The sequence below is a fragment of the Acromyrmex echinatior genome, chromosome 5 (assembly GCF_024713525.1).
Source record: "Acromyrmex echinatior isolate Ae372 chromosome 5, ASM2471352v2, whole genome shotgun sequence".
Classification (NCBI taxonomy): domain Eukaryota; kingdom Metazoa; phylum Arthropoda; class Insecta; order Hymenoptera; family Formicidae; genus Acromyrmex; species Acromyrmex echinatior.
The window spans coordinates 794011-821859 of NC_141856.1; the positions used below are offsets into that span (position 1 = coordinate 794011).

Genomic DNA, 27849 nt, shown 5'->3' on the forward strand with positions numbered 1-27849 from the left:
AAGAAAAATGACACATAGTTAAAATTAAGATCAAAAACCTTTTTTATTCTCATAATTCTATTAATGGAATCAACTTTAAAATTAAATTAAATTAAATTAAAAACTTGAACAATGTCTTTTTAGTCAAAGCGTAAAAAAAGAGGAACCATTCCCTTGCCTGATCTCCATTGAATGGGTCACTCGAGCAATGAGGACGGAATTAAAAAAATCAAAATCAGTGTCGGCAGTCATCACAAAAGTAACTGCCAAATCTTCTATATATAGTGCAGCCTTCATGAATCTATTGGTGTACCGACTGCATTGGATTCAGTCAGTGAATCGGTATATTCTTTAGAACACACATCATACTACGTTGTGGAAAAAAAATAAAAGTAAGATGTAAACAATTATGTGCCTTTCGTTGACTTGAAACATCGTCTGTCCTTCCGTCTTTCCGGTATTTTCAGTGCACATATTGGATAAAGACAATGGGCCATTTGCTTTATTCGAACAACTTACTTGACGTGAATTTGGAAAGATTAGAATAAGTTTAAGTAACAAGTGAAAAATTTTAACCTTGAATACACATTTAAAAACAGAGAATTAATATAAAAAATAATTCACACTGATTAAGAAACAATTACTGCTAATAATTAAACTATGTACTTTATTTGCGAAAATCGTAAGAAAACACATAATTTCTTTTATTTCTCTATCAAACAAACGAGCGCAATCATATGTTGTTTCGCACTTTCATGGCGTCGCCGGTCGGTCATTATTTCAACAATTAGAGACTCATAGCATTATCTCAGATGGATAAGTGAAAATAAAAAATATTCACTTTGCCCAGAACGTTCGCTTTGCGGACTTCCTTTATACATAAAGCGTGTTGGATATGCAAGTGATAATTGCCGATATAAACGTGTGTCATATTTATTTATACAAAAATGCTATGAATGTTTATGAAATCTCGGAATAAAATGTGTACACAATTTTATTCTTACTATTCCTGTATCATATTTTATTAATTGTACTTTTTGTAATTAATAATATAGAGATACGTATTAGAGATAAAAAATATTTATACACAATATATTTTCATAGTTAAATTTAGAAAATATAATAGTCTACATCGCGATTGCAAATGCCACTGCGAACAAAAATAAACAACAGCAGACATATTATGTAATTCGTTTTCAGAGATGAATCGATATGAAAACGAATAAAAATAAGCTTCACATCTGCAATTATGGTTCGTAATTGTCAATCTCGTATGAATCTTGTATCAAAAATTGTATTAAATATGAAGTTATATTATATTTTATGACATAGATGTTCACTTTTAAATTATTAGGTGTTGGAATTAATTTGTAGCGTTTTACAAGTGATGGGAAGTACTTTCATTAATGTATTTTTTAATGCTCATGTGAAATAAATAACATTCTTTCATTAAAAAACGCTACGAATTAATTCCAACACCTAATACAAATCAATAGAATGTAGTCTTTTTTTCAAGCAGACTAAATATTCTTTCGTAAAATATTAGTCATTAATTATAACACACACACACACACACACACACACACGCGCGCGCGCGCGCGCGCGCGCAGATTATATATATGTATATATACACAGGATGTTCATCCCATTTTAAATAATGTAACGGAAAAATGTTTCAAACAAAAGTTGCATGGTTCGGAGGGAGACATAAGAAGATATTGATTTGAACTTGGGTGTCGCCAAGGTCAGATAAAGGTCATATCGATTTTTTAATGGAACACTTTATTTTTGATGGCAAAATCTAATAGCTGATGAGAGCTTGAGCTGACGAGAGCTTTTCAAAACAATATAAAAGAAAATATTTTTTCATTAATTAAGTACTTTTTGAGTTATGATGCTTGAAAATTATAGTACCGCCGGCATTAGCATTACCCAAAGTGTCCGACGACTAAAACCTCTTGAATGCTGTTCAGAATCATGTCCTGGATGAATATCATTTATCAAGATTAAAGCCACTGGAGATTGTATCTTTTATTTTCATTGTTACGTAAAAATGAATTTTTAGTGCAAAAATGAAAATAAGAGAAATAATTTCTAATGATTTTGATCTTGACAAATGTTATCCAGAATATGATCCCGAATATTCAAAAAGTTTTAACTGTCATTCGGATACCTTGTGTAATGCTAATGTCGGCAGTAGCGTAACTTTCAAACCTTGTAACTTAAACCGTTTTATCGATAAGTGTATTTCTTGCTACGTGTTTCCTGTTTCTTCCAAAGTTCGTTAACTTTTATCTCGAGCGATATAAAACAAAAAAACGGATAAGAAGCAATAAAATAAGACGTAAAAAATAGTAAAAAGCAAGAAATATAAAACAAAAAGCACGTTGCAGAATAACCATCAGATTTTGACATCAAAGATAGGATGTTCTACTTAAAAAAAATCGATTTGATCTGACCTTGGTAACGTTATCCAAGTTCAAACGGATGTGATCGGTAAATAGATCCTTTTAAATCCTACAACTTTTGTTAGAAATATTCTTTCCAAAGCTTTGCTTCCGAGATATTGGACCATTTCCAGATTTTTGATATATTCTATATATATGTATATCGTTAATTTAATTAAACAAAGAATTTAACTAAAAAAAATGTATTAAATGTAACCAAATTTTGTTTATTATTTACTAAGTGCATTAATGTTAATATTGATATTGTTTAAAACAAATGATAAATATACAACGGATTCTTAATGTCTGACAATAGTTAAACAAAGAAACGGTCTAATGAGAATACAGCGCGGTTAACAATGCGCAAATTAATAACTTTTTACAATTTATTTATCAAAAAATATACATAAAAACAATTTTTTCAAACATTTCGACTCTTTTTGAGTCATTAGCGAAGCTTAAATAAATTAATGTAGATTTCGTTGGTTTATCAAAGATAAATCACTCACAGATTGCCAAAATTCGAGTGGCAATTGTTTGCTAACACATATGTTGAGTGATTATGTTAATTTCTATGTTAAAAAGAAAGTGATTTCCCTCAAGAAATCGAGATTGCACGTAAGCTTGGAAGACAATTATTTGAACTGACGTTAAACCATGTACAAATCGATGAATTTTATTAATAATGTAACATGTTCTGATTGTTCTAAATACAATAACATGTTTACAATGTCTCAAATGTATCTGAGATCTTATGTCACATAAAAAGAAGAAATATTGAAACGATACCTATTGTAAAATTACAAATTTATTTCGTTCTATCACCTTTCCGTTAAATTAACTATTCCGTTAAATTGAGTATCTAAGTCAAGTTTAATTACAAAAAATTGTTAGCTACTTCTTTCTATAAAATAAAATAAACGTCATGTGCATTATTTAGTTTCAAATACGCATTATGTAGACAATCTGTCTGATTGTAAATTAATTTTTAAATTAATTTTTTTTGCATTTTAATGAAGTATCTCTGACGTTAAACGTCTTCCTAAAAACGATTCTATATTTAAAATCTGGACATTCCAATTGAAATCATGATTGGATTCAATTCTGTGTAATTACTGACTAATTATTTGTAGTATATTTAATATCGTTCTTGTATTCTTGTTTGTAACTTTCTTCTAGTTTAGAATCCACATATGAAGTATTGCAGTCTTTACATTGAATCTTATAGAATTTCTTTTTGAATAGTTTAGGAAGGCTGTCTTTTTGACTTTTAGTATATCTGCCCACTTTATTAAGACTAAAAAATGTTAATCTGCAATTTTGACTTTTACTGATCGTGTTGAATTTTTCTGATTTTTGGAATGTACGGTAACAAAATATGTATGGTAACAAAAACCATGAAGATACTTCTTCTTTATCATTCATATTATTATCAGATCCATTTTTTTTCGTTTTATTATTAGTGTTTCTAGACGAGCATTACTTGTTCCAAAAATTAACTCGGCAAGATAGTTATTCTTTAAAAAAGCAATTATAAATTTCATATTTTTGTAATGGAGTCTTGGATGTGATAAAAAGAAGGCTCTGTCAACTATTCTCATCACTGTGCCTCTCTTTTGCGAATGCGGATGGGATAAAAAATTGAGGTACCCGTCCCGAAAAGTGTCGATTTGTATTAACAGTCAAATTTTACAGAAGTATTGCGATTGATGATTGTCGTGTCTAAGAAATTAATTCTATCCCCCCCCCCCCCCTTACCCATTTCCAACGTAAATTGCAAACGTGGGTGAAAGGAATTAAAGATCTCAATTGTCAAATCAATAAAATGAGAAGGAATTGCCTATTGTCATATATCTAAAATAAAACGGTACTTTTATTGGAATCTTACTTAAAGCTTTTGTCTTCAAGTCCTGCATCACTAGGTTCGCAATTATAGGGGAGAATGAAGATACCACAGAGATCTCAAAGTTCCGTTTAAAGATTCCGTAAAAAGATTTATAGAAAGAAGTCAAAACTAAAATATGTTGAGTTTAGGATTAATCTTACAACTTATAAGAAATTTTCTTTTGGAATGTTTACAATCCCATTAAAAAAATTCCATCTATTTGATATACTCTCTAAAACCAATTCTATCACACTTGTCCAGCTGCCCTCTCTTCCCACCGTGCTGAAATAAAAGCAATGCATAAAACTTAGGGCTACCGCAGACAAAATTTTTGTAATCTTAAGACGTGAACTTAAGCCGATGAGCCAATCAGGATACTGCTTTAGATCTACGTAATCTGACAGAAATAGAAATAGCAGTAAACTAATCCGTAAGAAAATTTCAACTGGTTGAAATTTCTTTTATGTTTACACCTTGCATATACTGCTACAGAATTTTGTCTGCGGTAGTCCTTAAGATAGAACTTTCCTAATGGTCACGTGATCGTGTCGCCATCAAGATTTTAACGAGCAAGTTCCTTTCAATGTTACCCTCTCCAATGCTACCTATCAGTCTTTTCGCCACGCACGTTTAGAGCCGTTGCAAGCATGCAAGAGGCAAGGGGATTTGAGACACGAGTTGGTGCTCGAGTTGGAAGGCTCTGACTTAGGAACTGTTTATGAGTTTTCAAAACCCCACAAAAAAAAGTTTTAAGCTTGTCCCGGTTAGCACAAATCTTAATTTAAAGGTGGGAGGGGAACGTCCACTCAGTCCCTCCTCCCACTTCTTAAAATCAACAATAGGAAATTGCTCGTTGGCTCAGAATTAGCAGCTCTTTATGAGTTCTTAAACCAGCGTTCTTTCGATTTTTAAGCTCCATCTCTTAGTTCCATCCCCCAAAACAATTCCAAAGTCTTCAAGAGGTAAGTCATTGAAAATAGCACTACATATAAAATTTTATGAATGGATATTTATGGTTTTGGCATAAATCTGACACAAAAATATATAATTCTTAATTTTTGAGCTGCACCTATTTAACAGAAAAACCACCCCCTGTCCTTTACACGCAGGAGAGAACTATGTTCCAGAATGGGAAAATAAATCATTTCCTGATGGGAAATTATCCTTTGAATTAGGAGATTGCAAAATACGTGTAAATTTTTGATTTTTGAGCTGTAACCACTTAACAGGAAAACCAACTTTTGCCCTTTTCACGCAAGAGAGAACTATATTATAGAATAAAAAGAAGGAAGGGAAAGAGGGAGAGAGCGAGAGAGCGAGAGAGAGAGAGAGAGAGAAAGAGAGAGAGAGAGAAGGAGAGAGAGAGAGAGAGAGAGAGAGAGAGACGGAGAAAGAAATTATACGACTTAATAAATCAAAGAATCAAATTAAATTTTCGTAGAGAAACATCATAATTGAATCTTGTCATCGTAGTTGAATCTTCTTCTTTAACTTATTAAAAAATTATAATTTTACTATATATCAAATTATTAACAGACTCACAATCTTAAAAATAAAAACAAACAATAAATTCAAGGCTAATGAGAGTCAAGGCCGATGAAGATGCCAGAGATTAAATTCAAATCTCAAAGATTAATTTACATAAAATGTAATCTTCTTTATTAAACGTTTCGGCTCTCTTTGGAGTCATCCTCAGTAATGATATATCTCTTAAATCGTTATCATTAATCCTTTCGTCAAAAGTGAGTCACTATCAGATTCCCAATTGCAGTGGAATCTGTGATTTGCAATATTACAAATTAATAACTAATCAATATTAATAAAACTAAATCAAATAACTCGCCTCAAACGGGAAGTTCAACATTAAAATGAAGCTTTGGAAGTTTTTATTAATAACTAACATTAAATTACTTTTTAATATTTAAACAATTTTCAACTTATTATCCATTTTAATAGTGATTAAAATTTCAACTGTATTGCTCAGATAGTCAGAAGCATCTAACGAACTAATTTCAATTGAAAGACGGATTCTTCGCAAAACAAAACAATTACATGTTCCATTGAAAATACAATTTATGAGATATAAACTTAAAACATAAAACATATTGGTAAGAAAGAGTAAAGTCATGAAACAAGTGTATACAAGAAAATTTTAAAGAAGAGAATTAATTGGTCAACTTGTTTAACATTGTGGCATACGCATGATGTAATCTCAGTCCATCAATGTTCGATTATAAATTCAAATCATTCTTTTGCATATGTGCGCTTTTTTAAAAATTAATCGTTTATTTAGAGAGATTCTTTAGAGAGATATTTAGAGATTTCTTATTATTCAGAATTTGAACGTTCTTCCAATCAAAAAATTGTGATTTAATTCAATTCTATGATTTAATCACAGATTGAGGTGAGTTACTTGATTTAATTTTATTAATATTGACTAGTTGTTAATTTGTAATATTACAAATCAGATTCCACTCAGTTGGGAACCTGATAATGATTCACTTTTGACAGAAGGATCAATGATAACGATTTAAAAGATGTATCATTACTGAGGATGACTCCAAAGAGAGCTGAAACGTTTAATAAAGAAGATTACATTTTATGTAAATTAATCTTTGGGATTTGAATTTAATCTCTGGTATTTCCATCGGCCTTGACTCTCATTAGCCTTGAATTTGTTCATTTTTATTTCCCTATTTAGAACGTAAAAAATGATGATATCAGTTTTTTTAAAAACTTAGAAAAAACCGATAATATTGTCTAATAATAATTCTCTAAGAATTGCCAACCATAATAAACTTAAATTCTCAAATGAATGTTAAATTGAAGTACAAGGAATGTATCTATACAAAAGAATTTTTGAATTGACTTAAGATAAGATTTAAAATAAGCATCGTCATCTTAAAATAGTGTAACGTAAAAAATTATTTCTTACATTATCTCTTATAATAAAGAATGTAATAAAGACAAATATTTTATAATTTTATTAATATATTAAAATAGAGTGTGCCTCTCTCTCTCTCTCTCTCTCACTCTCACTTTCTCTCATTATTTTATTATACTATACTATTAAAATCATAATATCGAATTGGACCCAATTTGAATTATTTTAAATTGTTCCTGTAGGGAGAGGTCGCCACTGTTTCTACTTAATATGTCATTAATTTAATTAAAACAATGGTGTTAAATGATTTAACCTAAAAATATATTAATTTCAGTCAAATTTAGTTTATTACTACGTGCATAAAAATGCTGCTTTGAAACTAGATAATTCAATTACTACATAAATAAGTTGATTAGGTAATTGTTGAGTTTAGCTTCCTTACCTATAATTCTAGTCAATCCCGATCCCGATTAGAATTTGTGTGAATAAGGTTAACCTTACATGTTATAAGGACCTGATTTGGTTGACGTAAGGTAATTTTAAATAAGGTACAGCTAACAAGATTCTCATCAGGTTAGAGTGGTTGATCTTTGTAAAATTGTATATTATAAGGACCTGGTTTGGTTGACTTAAGATAATCTTGAATAAGGTACACCTATAAGAAAATCTTGGTCAGATTTGAGTATGATTGACTTTTGTAAGGTTGTTATAAAGACCTGATTTGGTTGACCTAAGATAATCCTGAATAAGATATATCTATATAAAAAGATTTTCGTTAGATTTGAGTATAGTTGATCTCGTTTCTAGTACACAACCACATCATGAGATGGACGGGTTACTCGTAAGAAGAAAACGTCCACAAGTTCTATAAGAAGGCGTATACAAGTCGATTTGAATAATCTTCTAGATATTATAAAGTTCCTTCAGACTCAGAGTTCAGGTTCAGAGTATGCATTTTAAACCTCTGAAATATATGTTTTTTGCTTTTTTTGGAATGTGATGCTAAATAACATTTAAACAACAATTCCCGACTTAGAACTTTATCCAATGATTTTAGCAGGTTTTAGCTAGGTTGACCTTATTTCATTATCAGATCTTGATGAGGATCTAATAAGGACTTTATTAGATCCTGATAAGGACCTTATCAAGTCCTCATCAGGACCTGATGAGGACTATCCAGATAAAGATCCGATTACTGTGCGTGCTGCGTTACATGATTGATCAGGTCCCAATGAAGTTACCTTATCAGGACCTAATGACGAAATAAGATCAACCTAATTAGGACCTGCTAAAATCTTTAGATAAATTTCTAGTCGGGATATTGATACAATTAGGCTTATTCGACGCATTTTTGTACGAAATGAACGAATGTGACAAAAAAAAGTGTCATTCTGTCTCGCAAACCTTTAATTATTAAAGTTGACAGACATTTTGGGAGTCGATTATATATCTTAAAGTAAGGTGAAGATTACAAAAGTGAGCAATTCATTAGCATTGACTAATTATGAATATACTAGTGAATTTGCTCAGTTTTATAATTTTTATTATTTATTTCGAGACACACAATTAACCCTCAGGTTAGGAAATCTGTCATATTGATTGTAAAGAGGATTATACAATATCTTCGTCTTATAAATGTAAATTCTCTACTTAACAATAAATTCTCTGCTTTAAATACAAATTATTTTCTATATAAGATGTCTCAAAATTATTGACAAAACATTTTTGCATAAATAAAGCGAACTAAACTGAATCGAAAAGTTCTCTATCATTTTGCAATTTTAATAAAATATTAATTAATAAAAATCACGAAATATTAATTTTCAGTACTTTTTTATTCGAATACTTTAAACTTTACAGAAAAATGGCAAGTGACAAAAATTGTTTATTTTTTCATAGTTTTGAGAATTTTTTCAGAATTTTTTAGTATCACATTTTCACAAGTTGGTAAAAATAGTACCTGCAATAAGAAAATGCAGTGTTAAAGAGCTGATAAAAAAATTCTGAAAAAATTCTTATACAGTAAAAAAATTTGTGTTAAATTTAATACATTTCACAATCGGTTCACTCATATTTTTGTATTAACTTAAGATAAGATAAATATATTAGAAAGTAACCAAATATTATGTAAAAATTTAACATAAAAAGCGTAATACTTTGACGCAATTTAAAAACAAATTTTAATCACATTTATTGTTAAATTTTGATCACATTTATAATATTAAATTTAACTAAAATTAGATGCTATTTTTACATTTTTAATTTATTTTTTGTTTTTAAAATAGAGAATTTGTTTTTAAAGCAAAAAATCTGTGTAATTTTGAAGCAGAAAGTACTAATTCTAGCTTACATCTTCTCATGTCCCTCTACTCTATCGATGTGACAAATTTCCTAACCTGAATAGTTGTCAACTTTAACGCTTAATAGTCTATGGGGCAGTGCAATATTTTTTTTGGTTCATTTCATGCCAAAACGCGATGAGCTTAATTTTATCAACTCCGAATGTGAGAAGGCTAAACTCAACAATTACCGTCTGATTACATGATTATTTTTAGAGGTGTATGAATCAAGTATTTGTAAGGTCGAATCGAATCGAATCGAATCTGTAACATATTCGAATGAATCAAGTTGAATCTGAAATTTTTACGCTGAATCAATTCGAATCTTTTTAATTCGAAAACAAATTGAATTTAAATCAAATTTTCACAATAGCTGAAAAGAACTTAAAAGCTGAAAAAGTTTATTTTGAATATACAAATACATCAATAAATTGATAATGTAATATAAATGTATTAAAAACGATACTTTTTGGTAATATCTGCAATTGAAAATGACTGATTCTTTCGTTTATTTAAAAAGATCTGGACCTTGAAAATACTTCATTATTTTTAAAATTAGTTTTTATTAGTCTGCAGTACATAAAGTTTTTCTAGTACATGAAGTATCATATTATAACATAATAGTTATTGATAAATTAAAAATAATTTTAATATGCTTATAAGTAAACATAATAATCGCGGTTATAATTTATTGTTTTAAAGTAACTAATGACTATTTATTCTGCACTGAGAGAAAATATTTTATACGTAACCATTCAACCATCTATTTTATTGATATGTAAATAACAAAAAACTTTTTTACTCTTAAAATTGAAATAAATAAATAATAGAAGGGCTACGAGCCTAGCTAGATGTTCGTTACTAACAATTCAATTTAATCTTTAAACAATAATAATAAAACACAAAACTTTTTTGACCCGTTATCACATCATTCTTAATGTAAATAAATAATTGTAGTATAATATATGATAAAAATTGTTTCCTGTTTGTCTGTTTTTTTACAATTATTTTTTACACATCGTGTTAGTCGGTTTTGTGATGTAGCGTTTGTCGATTTTGTTATAATATTAGATGTTTCCAACATTTGTGAATTCTTATATTCGCTTGTTATATTTTTTTCTTGATTACCATTGTATTGAATTGTAAGTGTGTAACAGTAATAATAGGAAAAAACGTTACAATTTTGAAGCTGAATATAATTAATTAAAAGTCTGTACAATAATGTCTAATAAAATAATTCAATACCTGGGTAGAAAAGTCTACAATTATGCTGTTTAATAAGACTTTTTGAAATGGAGATTTCTTTAAAAATTGGCTGTTATATGTGTTACGTTTGTTTATGAAATGAGCAACGAAAACAAGAGAGCAATTAAAACAAAGAAAGAAAAAATATAATAGGAAGAGATAACGAGTGGGAACATTAGCGCGAAGATAATGATTGAACTAAAGGAAGATATCCATCGGAAAGTGATTTCATGTCATTTTGTTTGTTTAATTCTTGTTTCTGTTTTTTTATAAAGATCATCTCAGATATTAGTCTCTTATTATATAGTTTTCAGTCCAATATTTTTACTTACAATTAAAATCATGATTGAAAGACATGCGGTGAATGGAAATTACTGACCCGTTTTTTTATGTCAGATAAGTGTTCACAAACTCTTGTCTGAAATTGTCTCTTCCTTTGACCAATATATATATTGTATCGCAATCATTGCAAGATATTGTAAACGAAGTCATGATTCGATATAAGATCGAGCTTGTCTTTGCCCCGTTTTATATATCTCTTTAATATGCTCGAAACGAAAAATATTAACTTTTGATTAATAATAGAAGCTACTGGTTGGAAACTCTCGGAGATGTCTTCACATAAGGGACAGTAAAAAAACCGTTTTTTGATTTTGTTTTATTTAACTTGATTAGGGCCATTGGCTACATTTACGTGAATTTAGATCGCGGCCTATATCCTAAATTTGATCTAAATTATTTAGATCCCTCGCTTGTAAACATATGAAAGATGACCAAATCTAGGTCAGGCTTCGGTTTTTAGTGACCTGATCCGAAATAGGGTGCCTATAATCTGAAATAGATCGACCTATCATCATTTGTTAACCTCAAATTGACATATGTCATATCGTTGATAATGGACATATATCATATCTCGTAAATAAAAAAATTTTTTAAATATTTACAGTGTCGGGTTTGGAAAGTTTAAAGAGTTTGTGCTCAGCTTACGATGTAAATGGTTGGTGCCTAGATCTATTTTCAGTCTCATTATAGGTCAGGCCGCGTATAGATTTCTTGATGCAAACGTAGCCATAGTTTGATTTTTGATAATGGTATTTTAATCTTGTGTATATGACCGAAACAAATGGCAGTGGATAACCATTGTTCAGTAATATAATGATAGTTTTTTCATATTTTTTTTGTGGAAACTGGGATGTGATAATAATATTATTCTGTCTACCATTCCATATACAATGTCCTTCTTATGACACATAGAATGATTATGAGTAGAAATTCAGGAATCTATCTGATAATGTAGGTTTATGATATCGGTTAAAAATGATTTCATTGTTATCAATAACTATTATGACGTTTAAAAAACTTAATTTGTTCCTTTTAAAAATTGTGTTGTCCTAATTAAATTTACCATTCTAATTAAAATTTGGTTATTGTAAATTTTAGTTAGGACAATACAATTTTTTAATAAAGAAGTAAGAATGTTTTTGTTAATTACACGTCAATAAACGAATGGTTACATGTACAAAACATTTCTTTCAGAGTGTCGAACTTAATTTAAAGCTAATTGTTACGCTAAATTTATACTTTCATTTTAGTTTCATTTGCTTAAACAAAATTAATAGCATTAAAAAAATAAAAAGCATTTTCTTTACAATGTAAGCCAATAAGCGCACGCATGTACACAAAGATTAGTATGCACTAATAGATTGATCAGGGGATATAGGAGATATAGAATGAGAGGGAGGGAGGCAGGGAAGGAGAAGAAAAGGAGGAGAGAGAGAGAGAGAGAGAGAGAGGGAAGGAGGGAAGATGAGAGAAAGAGGGAGGGGAGAAAAAGAGGGATTTCCACATAAATGAAGATATAAAATAGGCGAGTGATTCAAAATCAAATCATAGATGATTCAAAATATCTCTCAGATTCGAAAACGAATCGAATTGGATCCACTATGGTTTGATTCGATTCGATTCAAATTCAAACTGATTTGCACACCTCTAATTGTTTTTTAAATCACTATTTTGAATTAAAATAACACATTTTGATATGAAAAGTATAACAAAATATTATTTTACTTAAGGAATTGATTTACATTTGATGCTTTAATATTTTATAATAAATATTACATAGCGAATACAAAAAGATATATTTTTTCAATCATTTGGATGTACATTCACATAATGTAGTTTAAACTGCAAAAATACGACATTTTATTAAAATATTATATATTTGACAACAATCAAATAGAAATAAGAGTAAATAAATAAGATAAACGCCAGTTATCATCGCTCTCTCTCTCTCTCTCTCTCTCTCTCTCTCTCTCTTTCTCTTCTCCCCTCTCTCTTCACATTAAAATTAAAGTTCATTCAAAATTGAAAACAAAATTTTTATAAAGCAAATTTATATAAAGCTAGCTAAGTCAATAACAACGTGATATAAAAATATTTTAAAACACGAAATCTCAGCAATGTCGATGCACTCGATGCATTGGGAATGTAAATAACAAAATTGTTGTCGTATAAAAAAATTACGTCACATCTTGAGATTGATGGAACACCATCGTGCAATACATCATACAACTGCGGAACAGCAGAAACCCTTTAATCATGAAATCAGGAATTAGTAATTACGAAACTAGTGAATGTCGTACATCATTCGAATACTTCATCGTATAATTTTAATTGATTGAATCTTGAAAAGCGCGTTACTCAATCAAACGTCAGAATTAAAAGAAAATTAAATTTTATTTTCACTATACTTTAAAAAATATCGATATGGATCTAACATCATGCGGTATCTATATCATCATATTGGTTGTATATTAACATCTTGGTGTTAACACTAAGACAAAATTATATAGGTGTTAAATTCATATCAATATTTTTTACCATTTATATTATGCTGATTCTCAGTTTGATACACATGACATGTATGGATATGTAAAAGATATCTGTCGCTATGTAGTTGTATTATAAGAGAAAGCAAAAGGTAAAGAATAGTACTGTGAAATTCGTTATAAGAACATCTTAATTAAAATATTATAAAGTTATATCAGCAGGTGTAGATTCAATTTAACACTGATATTCGCTGTTAACTCTTGTGAAACACGGAACTCAAAGGGATTTTGCTATTCTTTGTATCTCTCTCTCTCTCTCTCTCTCTCTCTCTCTCTCTCTCTCTCTCTCTCATTTTATATTTCAGTAGCTCTTTATTTCATGTCTTTCTTCATCTATCTCATTTCCTCATTTTTAGTCAATCTCTCTTTCATCTTCTCTGTCCAAGCGTTACCATCAAAGTAAAGTCGATATTGTTGCGTCAAATCGTTTAAAACTTAGAGAATAGCCACTAAAGCAAAGCAAAGTTTACTCCACAACTCTTTAATACATCTTATTAGAGAAAGTGTGGAAGAGACTAGCTTATTATTTAGCGATAATTAAGCTTCTAAAAGAAGATTTGAAGATATCCTCAACTTCTATTGAATGAACGAGAAGCGATAACGTAACGAAATATCGCACGCTGAACGGAAGATTGATTAATGCTAGATTGAAAATGCGCAATGTGCATTAGCTCTAAGAGAGCTTACAATTTTCTTAAATAGATATCCTATTCACTTTTTTAACTTAAATTAAATTATATTGTACAGGAACGTACAGGGTCAAATCAAAATGTTTAATGATATTGCACGAATTTATGTACAACAAAGCATAAAATGAAGATTTTCGTGTTATATTTTGTAGAACTAAAACTACCATCACGCTCATTCTTCGCGTAATACTTAAAGATTCAATTGATTTAAAGTTAAAATTAAAAAAATCGATATATAACGCATAAATAGATGAACAGACTAAAAATCGAAATAAATGCATGCCGGATGAAAGATTGATTGGCGGTGAAATATCAAATATTCGCAATTAATTTATTATCGCAATAAATCCAGGGTTTAGTGTTTAGAGTACAATGGTGCGCAATACATCCTGCTATTTTGCACCGATTCTAGCAGATGTTAATCACCTTTCACAGTTAATACATGACAAACCTATGTAATTAGCATACTATTCCGCGTAGTTCCCGTGAATAAATGATCGTTATTTCTAATTGTAATACAATCTCATCTTATCGAGCTATAATAATGTTTCAACGTTTTTGTTAGCCCAATAATCAAATTTATCCTTGGCAGCGACGCATAATTACCGAAAATAAAGCCTTATGTAAGTTACATTCAAATACCGAAAATATATATAATGCGAATTCTGTATTATTCTACAAATCTGAACATGATATTGCGATATTCACATAGAGATCGAAACACAAATACGAACTAAACTCGTAATATTTGTCATTGTGTAAATATTATAAATCGGAGAATTAAATTCACTAGAAACATATATACATATGTATATATTCCAACATTTATGCCCCACGGCAGATTTAATCGTGTTATATCGTATCACATATATTGTATTATTACCGCGAGCATTCTATAAATGTCCGAAAATTTCTCACGTTTAAATTCCACTATTATTAAGCATGTTGAAATATAATTCACATACCTTGGCACATTATTGTGATAATATGCAGTATACTAATAGTCAAGTATCGACTTCTTCTTTGTCGGTCCGCCATTTTTCAGTTGATATTCACGTCAAGTTCCAAAGCTAATCTGTAATAAAAAAAAATTCAAGCAATCATGAGAAAGATAAATTCATAACCAAGTGTCAAATATTTTTACTTATTATAATATATCTGCTATAAACTCATTTAGATTTTCTTTCAATAAAATGAAATAAGTTAAGAATGCATAGATGACATTTCAATATAATAACAAAATTATAAAAGAATTATAGATTATTCTACATCACACTTAAATATAATATGACAAATTTGATGCCGGTTTACTATTTATTATAAGTTATTTCAATAAATAGTAATACATTTTTAATTTGTACTCTAATAAAAATGTATAGAAATGAATTATAAAATAAAAGATAAAAATCTCCACTTTTTACATGAACCAGTTGTCCAGTAAATAAATAAAATGTTTATTTTTTTATATCTTTGTAGCTAATCAGTGAATCGCAATGAAATTTTGCGATTAGTAATAGTAAGTTATTTTCAGGGTTGGGTAAGTTAATGTATTTTTTAAACTAAATTACGTTAAAGTTAATGCCTTATAAATGGCTTATAATAAAATTAAAAGTTGAAGGAATAAAGAATTAACCTAAAAATTAAATTAAGATTTAATTAACTTAAGTTTAAAAAAAAGTTAATTTTTTGAAAAAAATTATTTTTGAGATCAGAATGTCCCAATTTTTCTTAAAATGAGATTATTTTAAATAATACTTACAAATATAGATTATTAGGTAAATTTAATTTTACATTCTCATGTAAGTTACTTATATATAATAAGATTCAAATCATATAAAACGTTTTTGTCCAAATCTTGCGAGAGAGAAGAATATAAAATTGCATTATTTCTCTTTCTTTAACTTTTATCTAACTTTCTTTAATTTCTGAAACGTCTGCTCATGCATGTTCATGATTACATTGACTAGATGTAATCACAAAAAATATACATAACAATTTAGAAAATGGGTGGATGTGCAGTATACTGTTCTACAACAATTCTTTATTTAAGGCTCATTTCATAGTTATATTGCTAAAATATAACGTTTATGATACCTAAAATTAATTTAATTTATTAAATATATGCGGGAATTGACAAAATCTAGCGAATCAATAAAAATTAGCTACTGTACGGTATGACTCTTATTATAGATCTCTTATCATAAAATCATTGAACTTTTTCTAAATTAATTGTCTAATGTTTGATTTTATAGAAAAAAAATATTTGCATTAAGAAATATAGAAAAATTTGTAATTTAAAAAAGTTAATAAATTAAAGTTTGAAAATAACTAAATTAAGTTAAAATTAATGTATTTAAAATTGACTAAGTTAAGTTAAAAATTATTGACTTTTTAACTTTCTTTTTAACTTTTAACGCGCGCACGCGTCTATCTAATGATTATTTTAAATATTTAAAGAACTTATAAAAAAAAAATTTTAATTTTTGTTATCATTTTAAATTTTAGTTTATAGCAATAAAAATGACAAATAAAATAAATAAACTGTAAAAATATATTGTTCAATAAAAACGGAATGTTTTGAACACAACTTTTATACACAGGGTATATGATTAATGATAAGACTCTCTCATAGCAGCAGAATGAACTAAACTGAGTCGAAAATAGTTCTATTATTTTGCAATTTTCGCAATAGTTAACAAGATATTAATTACTAAAAATCATTGAATATTGATTTTCAATAATTTTTTACTTAAATATTATCAATTTTACAGAAACAGCAAAAATTCTGAGAATTTTTTCAGAATTTTGTAATACTGTATTTTCTCATGTTAGTTAAAAATAGTTGCTAATAAAAAAAAATGCAATACTATAATAAAAAATTGTTAAAAAATTCTGAAAAAATTCTTAGAACTCTATGACAAGAAAATAACAATTTTTGTCTGTTGCTGTTTTTCTGCAAAATTGATAGTATTTGAAAAAATTATTGAAGATCAATATTCGATAATTTTTAGTAATTAAGAGCGGGGAACACTATAGAAACTGGAAAATTAATGGTACTTGCGAATTTTTTAAAAGAAATACGTGTAAATGAAATTTGATTTTATTTATACAAAAATATATGTTTTAATATGTATGTAAAAAAAATGAACTCAATATTTCCATTTTTGTGCCCTTTAGAGCTAACACGAGCCTTAAAAAAGGAATGAGCTGGTTGATACGAGATGCGTTCAGATATATCGCTCGGATGTCTCCGATGCCTTGGATTCATCATCTTGTCCTTGTTTAACATTAATCTGAGATTAGACGTTTCCAAACGCAGCCAACATTCCTATAAAACAGTTGATCAGAAATAAAGAAATCAAAATTATTCTTAAAGTATGGATCGCTCATTTTTGTCTTATCGTAGGGAAGTTTAAATTTTACAAAATTACAAAATCTATTGAATCTTTTAAAAAAAGTGACATTTTAATCCTTTTTTATTCTATTTTTTAATATCTAAAACATCCAATTTTGAATTAAGAAAAAACTCTACGATGAGACAGAAATAAATGATCCATAAGAACAATTTTGATTTTTTTATTTCTGATCAATTATTTTGCAGGAATCGTGTCAACCATGGTTCATTCTTCTTTTTTTTTAAGGCTTACTAACGTCAGTTCAAAAAGTAAAAATGAAAATATCGGGCTCATTTTTTTTACATACATATTAAAATATATATTTTTGTATAAATAAAACCAAATTTCATTTACGTGTATTATTTTCTTTTAAAAAATTCCTAAAGTACCGTTAATTTTCTAGTTCTCTACAGTGTCCCTCTCTCCCTTTAATATTTTGTTAACTATTGCGAAAATTGCAAAATAGTAGAGAACTTTTCAACTCAGTTTAGTCTATCCTGCCGCTATGCAAGAGTTTTATCGTTAATTATGAGAAACTCTGTATATATAGTTTGCTCAAAGTATAAATATTAACATATTAGTTTAAAATGCCCATAGATCCTTAAGAGAAGCGTAGAAATATTGTAAAATTCATAAAAACAATCGTAAGCAGCGTATTTACCATTAATAACACAGTTTACCGCGATCGTTATACGCTACTCATGTCTGTGAGATTATAGATTATTAGTGGTCTTCAGCAAATAACCCTATTCTATCACTAAAAGCACGATATAAATCTAGTACAATACATGAGAGCGTGGGATACATATGTACATACACGTCAATCTGGCATAATGTGCACATCCAAATGCATATTGCAATGTTGCAATATGCCGATTGGTCGGAAACGCATACAACCGTGAAATCATTAGCGCATGACTAAGTCAGTGTAATATACAAAGATACAGTAATTAACAAACGTCCAATGTTAATCAGACTTATTGACTTGAAATATGTGTATTACATCGTTTAACAAGATGCAACTGTTTATGGTCTTGTAATTTGTACTTGATATCGATAATGGTTCAATGATAACTCATAGTACAGATTATATTGATTAAAAATGATTCGATGAATCAAATAATTATTTGTCACATCGTTAATATAAGTTCGGAAACAGCGCCTTATATAGAAAAAAAAAATATATACAGGGTATTTCGAAAATAATGATAAATCTTTCGCATAGGGGCAGAATGGACTAAACTGTGGAGACATGTCCTGTACCATTTTGTAATTTTTGCAATAATTAAAAAGATATTAATTGTTAAAAATTGTCGATAATTGGTTTTCAATAATTTTTTATTCAATACTATCAACTTTACAAAAAAACTGTAAGAGACAAAAATTGTTTATTTTCTTCTCGTAGAGCTTTAAGAATTTTTTCAGAATTTTTTTCAAAATTATTTAATACCGTATTTTCTCACATTGGTAAAAATGAAAAAAATGCAGTACTAAAAAGTTGATAAAAAATTCTGAAAAAATTCATAGAATTCTAAAAAAAAAAAAATAAATAAATAATTTCCGTTTCTCGTAGTTTTTTTATAAAGTTGATAATATTTGAGTAAAAAATTATTGAAGACTAATTTTCGACAAATTTTAGTAATTAATATCTTCTTAACTATTGCGAAAATTGCAAAATGGTAGAGGACTTTCCTTTTCAGTTTAGTCCATTCTACTTCTGCAAAAGATTTCTCATTATTTTCCAAATAATTGTACTCGAATAAAACTTAAGTATTCAACATAATTAAAATAGTTTTAATTTTTCTTTAAGGATATTCTTATTGAAGACCTTATTCCAATCCAAGTAATGGCAATTTTAATTCTCTGTCAAAAATTATCACTCTTCGAAAAAAATTAATGTATCAAATGAAAAATTAAAATCTAGATGCTACAATCTTAACTAATCAAGTTAAATTTCATCAAATTAAAAAGTAAAACACAAATGGTACTGTCTTTTGTTATTTACTTAACTCTAATGACATGTATTATTCGTATAAAATCATTTGATAGCCGACCGCGTTGTCATGCTCGAATCATATATCACGTTCGAAATACATCATATATCACGTTCGGACATATTGCTGAATTTTCTTAATTTTTAATTTTTAATTATAATTGTTTATGACTGTGCGGATTTCATCTTCTATTTATTGCCATTGGATTTGCCAATCTTGTGTCAAAATGAGTGGAGATGGAATGATTGCTCACTCTCTCGTCTAGTCATAATGATTTACATTGTAATGGCCAGATATATTGAAGATGGTTCGAAAGCCGAAACGTCTGATTTATCAAAATCTTGCAATAAATTTCTTTATTGCACGAATTACCGTGAAAAAACTCTCATCCTTTCTTTTTCTTTATTTTCTGACATTCTCGAAAGTTATTGTTATTTTCTTTTATATTCGTATAAAAGATTTGATATCAACAAAATTGGCGCCAAGTTAAATTCTACCAAAATAAGAAGTATAATAGTATTCAAGTGATACTATCTTTATTATTTACTTAATCAAATGAAGTATCTTTAATTTTTATACAATGAAATCTAAGAATACGTATATCTTATTGAAGGATCTTCCTATTCAATTCCAAATGGTTTAAATTTCTCTTAAATGAAATTATTATATCACAATTCATTCAAAGACATTTCCTCTTCCAAATAAAGTAATTGTTATTTAATTCTCCTTCAAAATAATATACAAAACATTATCACAAAATGTTGTGTTACCTAGCTCAATTTAAGTGTTATCACAAAAAATTGAAGAATTAATCATGTAAAATGAAAAAATATAATTTAAATTAAAAAATTGTTCATGTAAAAACACTTTGCTGAATCGAGTGAGAAAAACTATAAAAACAATTTAAAATTAGAATGGTAATTAATAAAAATAAATAATAAAAGATAATTATAATTAAAAAGTAATAATAAAAGTAATAATAAATAATTTAATCTGGACACTAAATAAGAATAAATTTTACTATTTATTTCTCTTTCATATTTATAATGTGTTTATCTAAATTGATTTTTCTCAGACTTAAACTTAACAATATTCACAACATTTATAATTTACACGAATCTATCTCTCAATATATATACACGTTAGATACTTTAACTCTTATTAGGAATGATTCTTATTTTTTTAAATATTCATATTTTTTAATATAGATTACTTTAATTTTCCTTATTAAAATGTTATTTTTCTAAATAGTATATTCTTTAATATTACATTCTTATTTTTCTTAAATATTACATTCATATCTTAGTACTATGTTATCGAGATCTAGCAGCGCCAAATGTTTTTACATGAAAAATTTTTTTATTTAAATTAAATTTTTTCATTTTATATGATTAATTCTTTAATTTTTTGTGATAACATTTAAATTAAGCAAGGTAACGTAATTTTGTTATAATATTTTGTATATTATTTTGAAGGAAAATTAAATAATCATTACATTATTTGGAAAAGAAAATGTCTTTGAATGAATTGTAATATATAATAATATAATAATTTCATTTAACAAAAATTTAAACCATCTGGATTGGAATAGAAAAATCCTTTAATAAGATATACTTATATTTAGGTCTCATATTTAGGTTTTTATATTAGGTCTTATATTTAGGTTTCATTGTGAAATGGGTATATAAAATTAAAGATAGTACTATTTGGATTAAATAAATAATAAAGATAGTATCATTTGGGTTTTACTTTTTATTTTGATAGTAGAACTTAACTTGGCGTCACAGTTGTTGATATCAAATGTTTTATACAAATAATACATATCATTAGATTAATATTTATTATTTATTTAATTTAGTATGATATAAAGAAATGAGATTTAACTTGGCGCCAGTTTTTGATATCAAATCAATTATAAGAATGATACATATCATTAGAGTTAAGTAAATACGAGGGCAAGTCAATGAGTTCTTAGAAAATCTATCAGAGAGCATTCGCAGTATTATGTCACATTACTTTTTAACAAGTAGCATTTTTCAGCTGATTACTGTCAAAGTTTGAGCGGAATTCATCGCGTGGTTTCATTTCTGTAGACGATTAAAGCGAACAACCTTTGTATTTTTTGCAAAATGGAAAAAAACGAGTTTCATGCAGTGATCAAACATCTACATATGAAATGTTTAACGCCGAAAAAAATCAAAACCGAATTGGATAATGTTCATAGCACATCTGCATCAGCGTTTGCGACTGTATACAATTGGGTTAATGAATTTAAACGTGGTCGTACATCCACATGTGATGCACCTCGTTCGGGACGTCCAATTCGGGAAGCTGCTACGCTACCAGAAATTATTGATAAGTCCACGATATTGTTTTGACTGATCGACAAGTGAAAGTGCGCGAGCACTGTTGAGGCCACAGGCATATCACATGGCAGTGATTTCAATTTTGCACGAACAATTGGGTATGAAAAAGCTATTGGCAACATGCCGCGTTTGCTCACTGTGGACCATAAGCGTGACGTATGACGATTTCAAAACAATGTTTGGAGATGTTTCAACATAATCCAGATGAATTTCTGCATCGATTCATTACTGTGGACGAAACATGGATCTATTACTTCACACTCGAGATGAAGGAACAGTCAAAATAATGGATTTCATTCCGAGTGAACCAAGAAGTTCCAAAGAAGGCGAAGACTGTGAAGTCGGCCAGAAATGTGATAGCTACAGCTTTTTGGGATGCACGCGATATAATTCATATCGATTATCTTCCGTCAGCAAACGATTAATGGCGATTATTACGCAGCCTTATTGGACCATTTCAACAACATTTTAAAGAAAAAAATCGCCCCATTTGGCGAAGAAGAAGTGTTCTTCCATCAAGACGGGTTCACACGTGCCCGGCACCGATGCTCAAATTCAACAAATTTCGCTACGAATTGCTTCCCCATCCAATATATATTCGCTAGATTTAGCCCCCTGCGATTATTTCCTGTTTCCAAACCTGAAGAAATGGTTCGGAGGAAAGAGATTCACTACTAGAGAGTAGCTCATCGCCAAACAGAGGCTTATTTTGAAAGGTTGGACAAATCATATTATTCGGACGGCTTGAAAAAGTTAGAGAATCGTTGGAGAAATGTATTGAGCTGAAAGGAGATTATTTTGAGAAATAAAAATGAATCGATCAAAAAAAAATGTGTTTTACTATGTTTTTCTAAAAACTTATTGACTTGCCCTCATATAACATTTCTGAACAGAATAATATACGCCAAGTTTTCTGTTAATACTAAAATTCGCGTTTAAAGAGCCAGTCACACTTTTCAAAAACATCCCGTTCAAAAACGAGAGGAAAATAAAGAGAATGGCGACTTTTGATTAGAGAATCTAAAGCGGGGAGCACAGATTCTTGCATAATGCATAACACATAATGCATAAAAAAATATACCAATCGAAGTTCTCCGTTTCCTTCCTTTCCATGAAATAAAAAACTTTGGTTGGTTCAATTTCTTATGCCTCATATGTTATATGTTATGTAAGAGTGCTTCTCGCTTAAGAAGAGGGAAAGTAGCAAACTGCATCACGTGATCCATCTCCTCTGATTGGGCGCGGTCATCGAAGCTCCATAGGCATGAAAGAGAAGAAAATTGATCATGTGACTCTTGTCCTGATTGGACGCTACCCTACACGTGATGTAATTTGCCATTCTCTCATGGTGTGCTCATTTGGACGGTATCTCTCTTTAAATCTCCGCCGTCTCTGTCTATAGCCTTGTATTTACACTTATTTTGACACCGAAAATGAGCATTGAGTGTCGGAATGAAAAGACATCTTAAGCCTAATGTCTACGATGCTAAAAATCAGTCCGACCTCGGATGAAGAAAAAATTGATCAATCGCAATGGTCATGCGCTCAAATTGTTCAAATGTGATTTGTTAATTCTATCCGAGATCTCGGACCGATTTTTAGCATCGTAGACATCAGGTTTAAGGTGCCTCTTCATGTCGACGCTCAACGTTCATTTTCGGTGTCAAAATAAGTCACGTGATAGAGAAAAATATCAAACGTCAATTTTAATCATGTGACTTATTTTACTAAAAATGAGCGTTGAGCGTCAGGATAAAAAGGCACTTTTATAAATGTCACGTAAGAGACAAAGGCTGCTAACTGTGAAACGCGAGATATTTCATGTCGAGAAGTTGGCATACTCTTTTCTTGTCTGACATAATTTATAATACATCTTATGGTGTTTTCGGCCCGACCGAGTTTGCACCAACCTGAGTTGAAATAATGATGTTTCGTGCTCTCTCCTATTGGTAGAGCGTGTAATGTTAACCAATAACGAAGCATTTTCCAACCCAAGTTGATGCAAACCCAGTCGGGCCGAAAACTATGAATTTCTCTTTCTAACCTTCATAATGTATGTCTTAAATTAAATAAATATTGAATAAAGAATGACAGTGCCAGTAACCAATATAGAATAAGTAAAAAGATATCACTAATGCAGTAAATACCATGTCATTAACTAAGTCAGGAAATAATAATGATAAAGAGATTTATTCGATGTCGATTTCCATTTGTTTATAACTTATTATTTAACAAAAGGAGATCGGATGGAAACGAAATTACACGCTGGTAATTGTTAAGTTAAGGAATGATAATGAAAAAATGATTTATCTTGATTTGTTTATAATTAATATTAATAAAAAGAGATATCATTTCTTAGCTACCTAAAGAGCACACAGTCGTCTAAAAGATGACTAAAAAAAGACAATTAAATTATTATAAAGATATTTTTTAATGAAAAAATATAGTCGACAAAAAGATGACTAAAAGACGACAGATATCGCACTGCTAGTCTTATAGTTTTATTCATATATTAACTAAAGGATGACTTCTTTGGATATCTTTAATACTTCTTTTAGTTTTTATATTTTAATACATCGAATTCTAAATTAATTTTTACACAAAACAAAATAAAATGACTGATTATACTTCCTGCAATGTTTACCATGTTCTATATGCAAGAGTTATTATCTTTCATCATAATTTCTTTTGGGAAATCGAACTCGATTATAAAAAAATAATTTATTAGTGTTCATTAGAATACGAGTAAAATTTCTTATAATGTTGCATCTTTTATTCTGTCCTGTATGATTTTCAAACACAAGAAACTAAACTCTATTACGTCCATGTGGTGACAATCACGCGAATGAGTGATAAAAAGTACCAAAATAAAATATCTTTTTCATGTTTTTTCAGCAATATGAAAAGACATCTTTTAGTCAACCTTTTGCTTTGCGACATCCATAAAAAGATGACGAAAAAATGTTTTTTTTAAGTTGTCTTTTCGACAAAACTAAAAAATGTCTTATAAATATCTTTTGGTCTTGCTGAAAAGACAATCTAAAAGCAATGCCTATTCGTCATCTTTTAGATACTTTTTTGCTTTGTCGGAAAGACAACTTAAAAAAAAAATCTCTTTTCGTTTTCTTTTAGTATTTTGTGCTGTCCGGGTAAGTTAACAATTACGTATAATTTCGTTTTCATCTAATCTCTTTTTGTTAAATATTGAGTTATAAACAAATAGAGATCATTATCGAATAAATTGATTATCATTTCCTAGTTTAGTTAACAAATATCAATATATAATTCCATTTTCGTTCGATCTTCTTTTGTTAAATATTAAGTTATAAACAAATGGAAATCGAGATTGAATAAATCTCTAAAATTTTTTCATTATCATTTTCTGTTTTTAGCAATTACTAGCGTGTTTTATTATTACCGACTTTATCAATCCTGTTGTTTTGATAAAACCGATTATTGTCGTACAGACTCACGCTATACTTAGCGCCGCGACACTCGTGTCTTCAGATCACAGCGTTCGCTAATCATGTTAGAGTCTCTCTAGTAAGGTATCAAGTCGTAAGGGGCAGGGATCTCTAATTGATCAGATTTCGAGTCCCTTTAAACGCCGCCATTTGCAGACACTTTCGATGTGGTAGTGAATCTGTGAATTGGTGAGCAATTGTTTCATGGTGTAGAAGGCGCAAACGCGAAATCGGACTATCAACTGTCAATCATGGTGGAATTGTGCTGTTTCCGGTCACCTGGCATTGGCGTCCTTCCGATCTTATGTCTTAACTGCTACTAGAGGAACTCTAATCATGTATATCACTACCACTCCTTGTATAAAGAATGTCAGAAGGACACGAAAGGAATGTATGAAATGCGGTCGACGATAATGACGACGTATCTTAATCTGAAAAATGGCAGTTCGGAACTTTGCGTCGCGATATCTTCGTTTGTAAGGTATGTAGAAAAAAAAATAAAAATACTTTCATTATATGTTCCGAGCGGTTGCAATCGATTGAGTACTTAGAAGTTAATCAGTTCAATCCTTATTGAGTTTTCGATAACCTCAATCTGACGCAACTCGCCGGTTCGCGTAAAAGAGGCACGTCCGTGTCTCGCGCCATAGTTTAGCGCCGAGACCATACTACCAATGTCTTAGATATATACAAGGTGAATAATGGCCACTAATCATATGGTGCTGTTCCTAATAAAAAACTGAATCGAAAAGTCCTGTATCATTTTGCAATTTTCGCAATATTTTTTTTTAGTTTTACTCAAAAATATCTAAAATCGCGACGTGTAGGATAACTTTAAGATATCTTTAAGAGTTCTTCAAGAAATATCTTCAAAATGTTTCACAAAGAACTTGAAACAAGCGACTTTCGTCGCGCGGAATAGCTCGTCGGACAAATTAGTCGGGTAAGGAACGAGAGGTTCATTGCGGAGAGAGAAAGCGCTTAAAAACGAGTCAGAGAAACGAGTGCAATTATGTAGCAAGACGAAATACAAACACGCATTATTATATATAGTACGATATTAACAGGTAATTTAGAATACAACAAAATAAGGTATACTAGAATAATGCGCTCGCTGCACGCGATAATGTGAAAACGCGGGTCTAGGCGCTAGTGCGCCTGATGTTAGGGCGCAGTAACGTGGGACGGATATGATTGCGACGCGATCGCGCGAAATGCGAGTCGCGAGATTTGAATGTACCTATGACACACCTGAGTGTAAGCGCAGGCGCGATCGGCGGCCGAGAACCCTTGACAGAGACGGAGAACATTCCACTCCCTTTGTTCTTACCGATCGCGTCGTGTGTAAAGTTGTTTAATGATACCTTTCGATTATCGGGAACGCCCAATGAAGGCAGAGACTGTGCTCTTGTCCCGTTTACTCGGCGGGAATCAGCTCCCAAGAGTATGTTGAGAACACCCAAAGACGCGAAGTCCGCTTCATCCCCTGAACACGATGTCGGCCGGAATCTTGCGGCAGGAATATGCTCGTAGTGGATCAAGGTTGCTATTGAGTGGGTAGGATATGGTAAACTGATAGGAGCAAGAAAAAACCTCTTTGTGAAAATTCGCGGCCTTTTATATGACGGATTTTTGGCAGTGTCACGGATTCGGCGAAGCTCGGTTCGGTTCATATATTCTCGCCGAGCGGTATCCCTACATGTGTGACGGTACACATATTGTCGCGGGGTAACACTCGGCAGCGTTCGATTATTCTCGCAGAACTTCGACTGGTATCTGCGAATTATGTTTGCAATTTAAAAAAAAAATATTCGAACGCATCCGCATCGCTGTATGTAATACAAAGGCATCCGGCTGATGTTCGGCCGAAACGATGCGGTTTCTCAGGAGCGCTCATTGCAAACACTAAAAGATATCTTAAAATTGTCTTATACATCGATTTCATCCGTTTATTCGGTAATCCTTAGAAATTAATATTTTGTTAACTATTGCGAAAATTGCAAAATGGTAAAGGACCTTTCAACCCAATTTTTTATTAGCATTGTATAATTAGTGAGCATTATTTCAAATACACTCTGTATATACACACACACGCGCGCGCGCGCGCGCGCGCGCGCGCGTGTGTGTGTGTGTGTGTGTGTGTGTGTGTATATATTAGGTGTACAACTTTGCTTCCGCCGTTTTCCTATAGATGGCTTTAGCGGTAAGTGGTGGTCGAAATAAATAGATCATAGACATCATACAATAAACTTGGGCATCTGTCAACATAACCCC

General features: G+C 30.0%; 1 protein-coding gene across 5 annotated transcripts in view; it reads right to left on the reverse strand.

Moving 5' to 3' along the window:
• The window catches only part of LOC105152147 (lachesin), a 554769-nt gene that overhangs the window by 502828 nt on the left and 24092 nt on the right, over positions 1-27849 (reverse strand). For all 5 annotated transcript variants that reach the window (XR_015545237.1, XM_087406661.1, XM_087406660.1 and 2 more), the window contains one exon: positions 15322-15431. Coding sequence is in view for 4 of the 5 variants with exons in the window: in XM_087406661.1 (XP_087262787.1) it covers positions 15322-15394 (73 nt within the window). In the remaining variant the exon portion in view is untranslated. The remainder of the gene's footprint in view (positions 1-15321; positions 15432-27849) is intronic.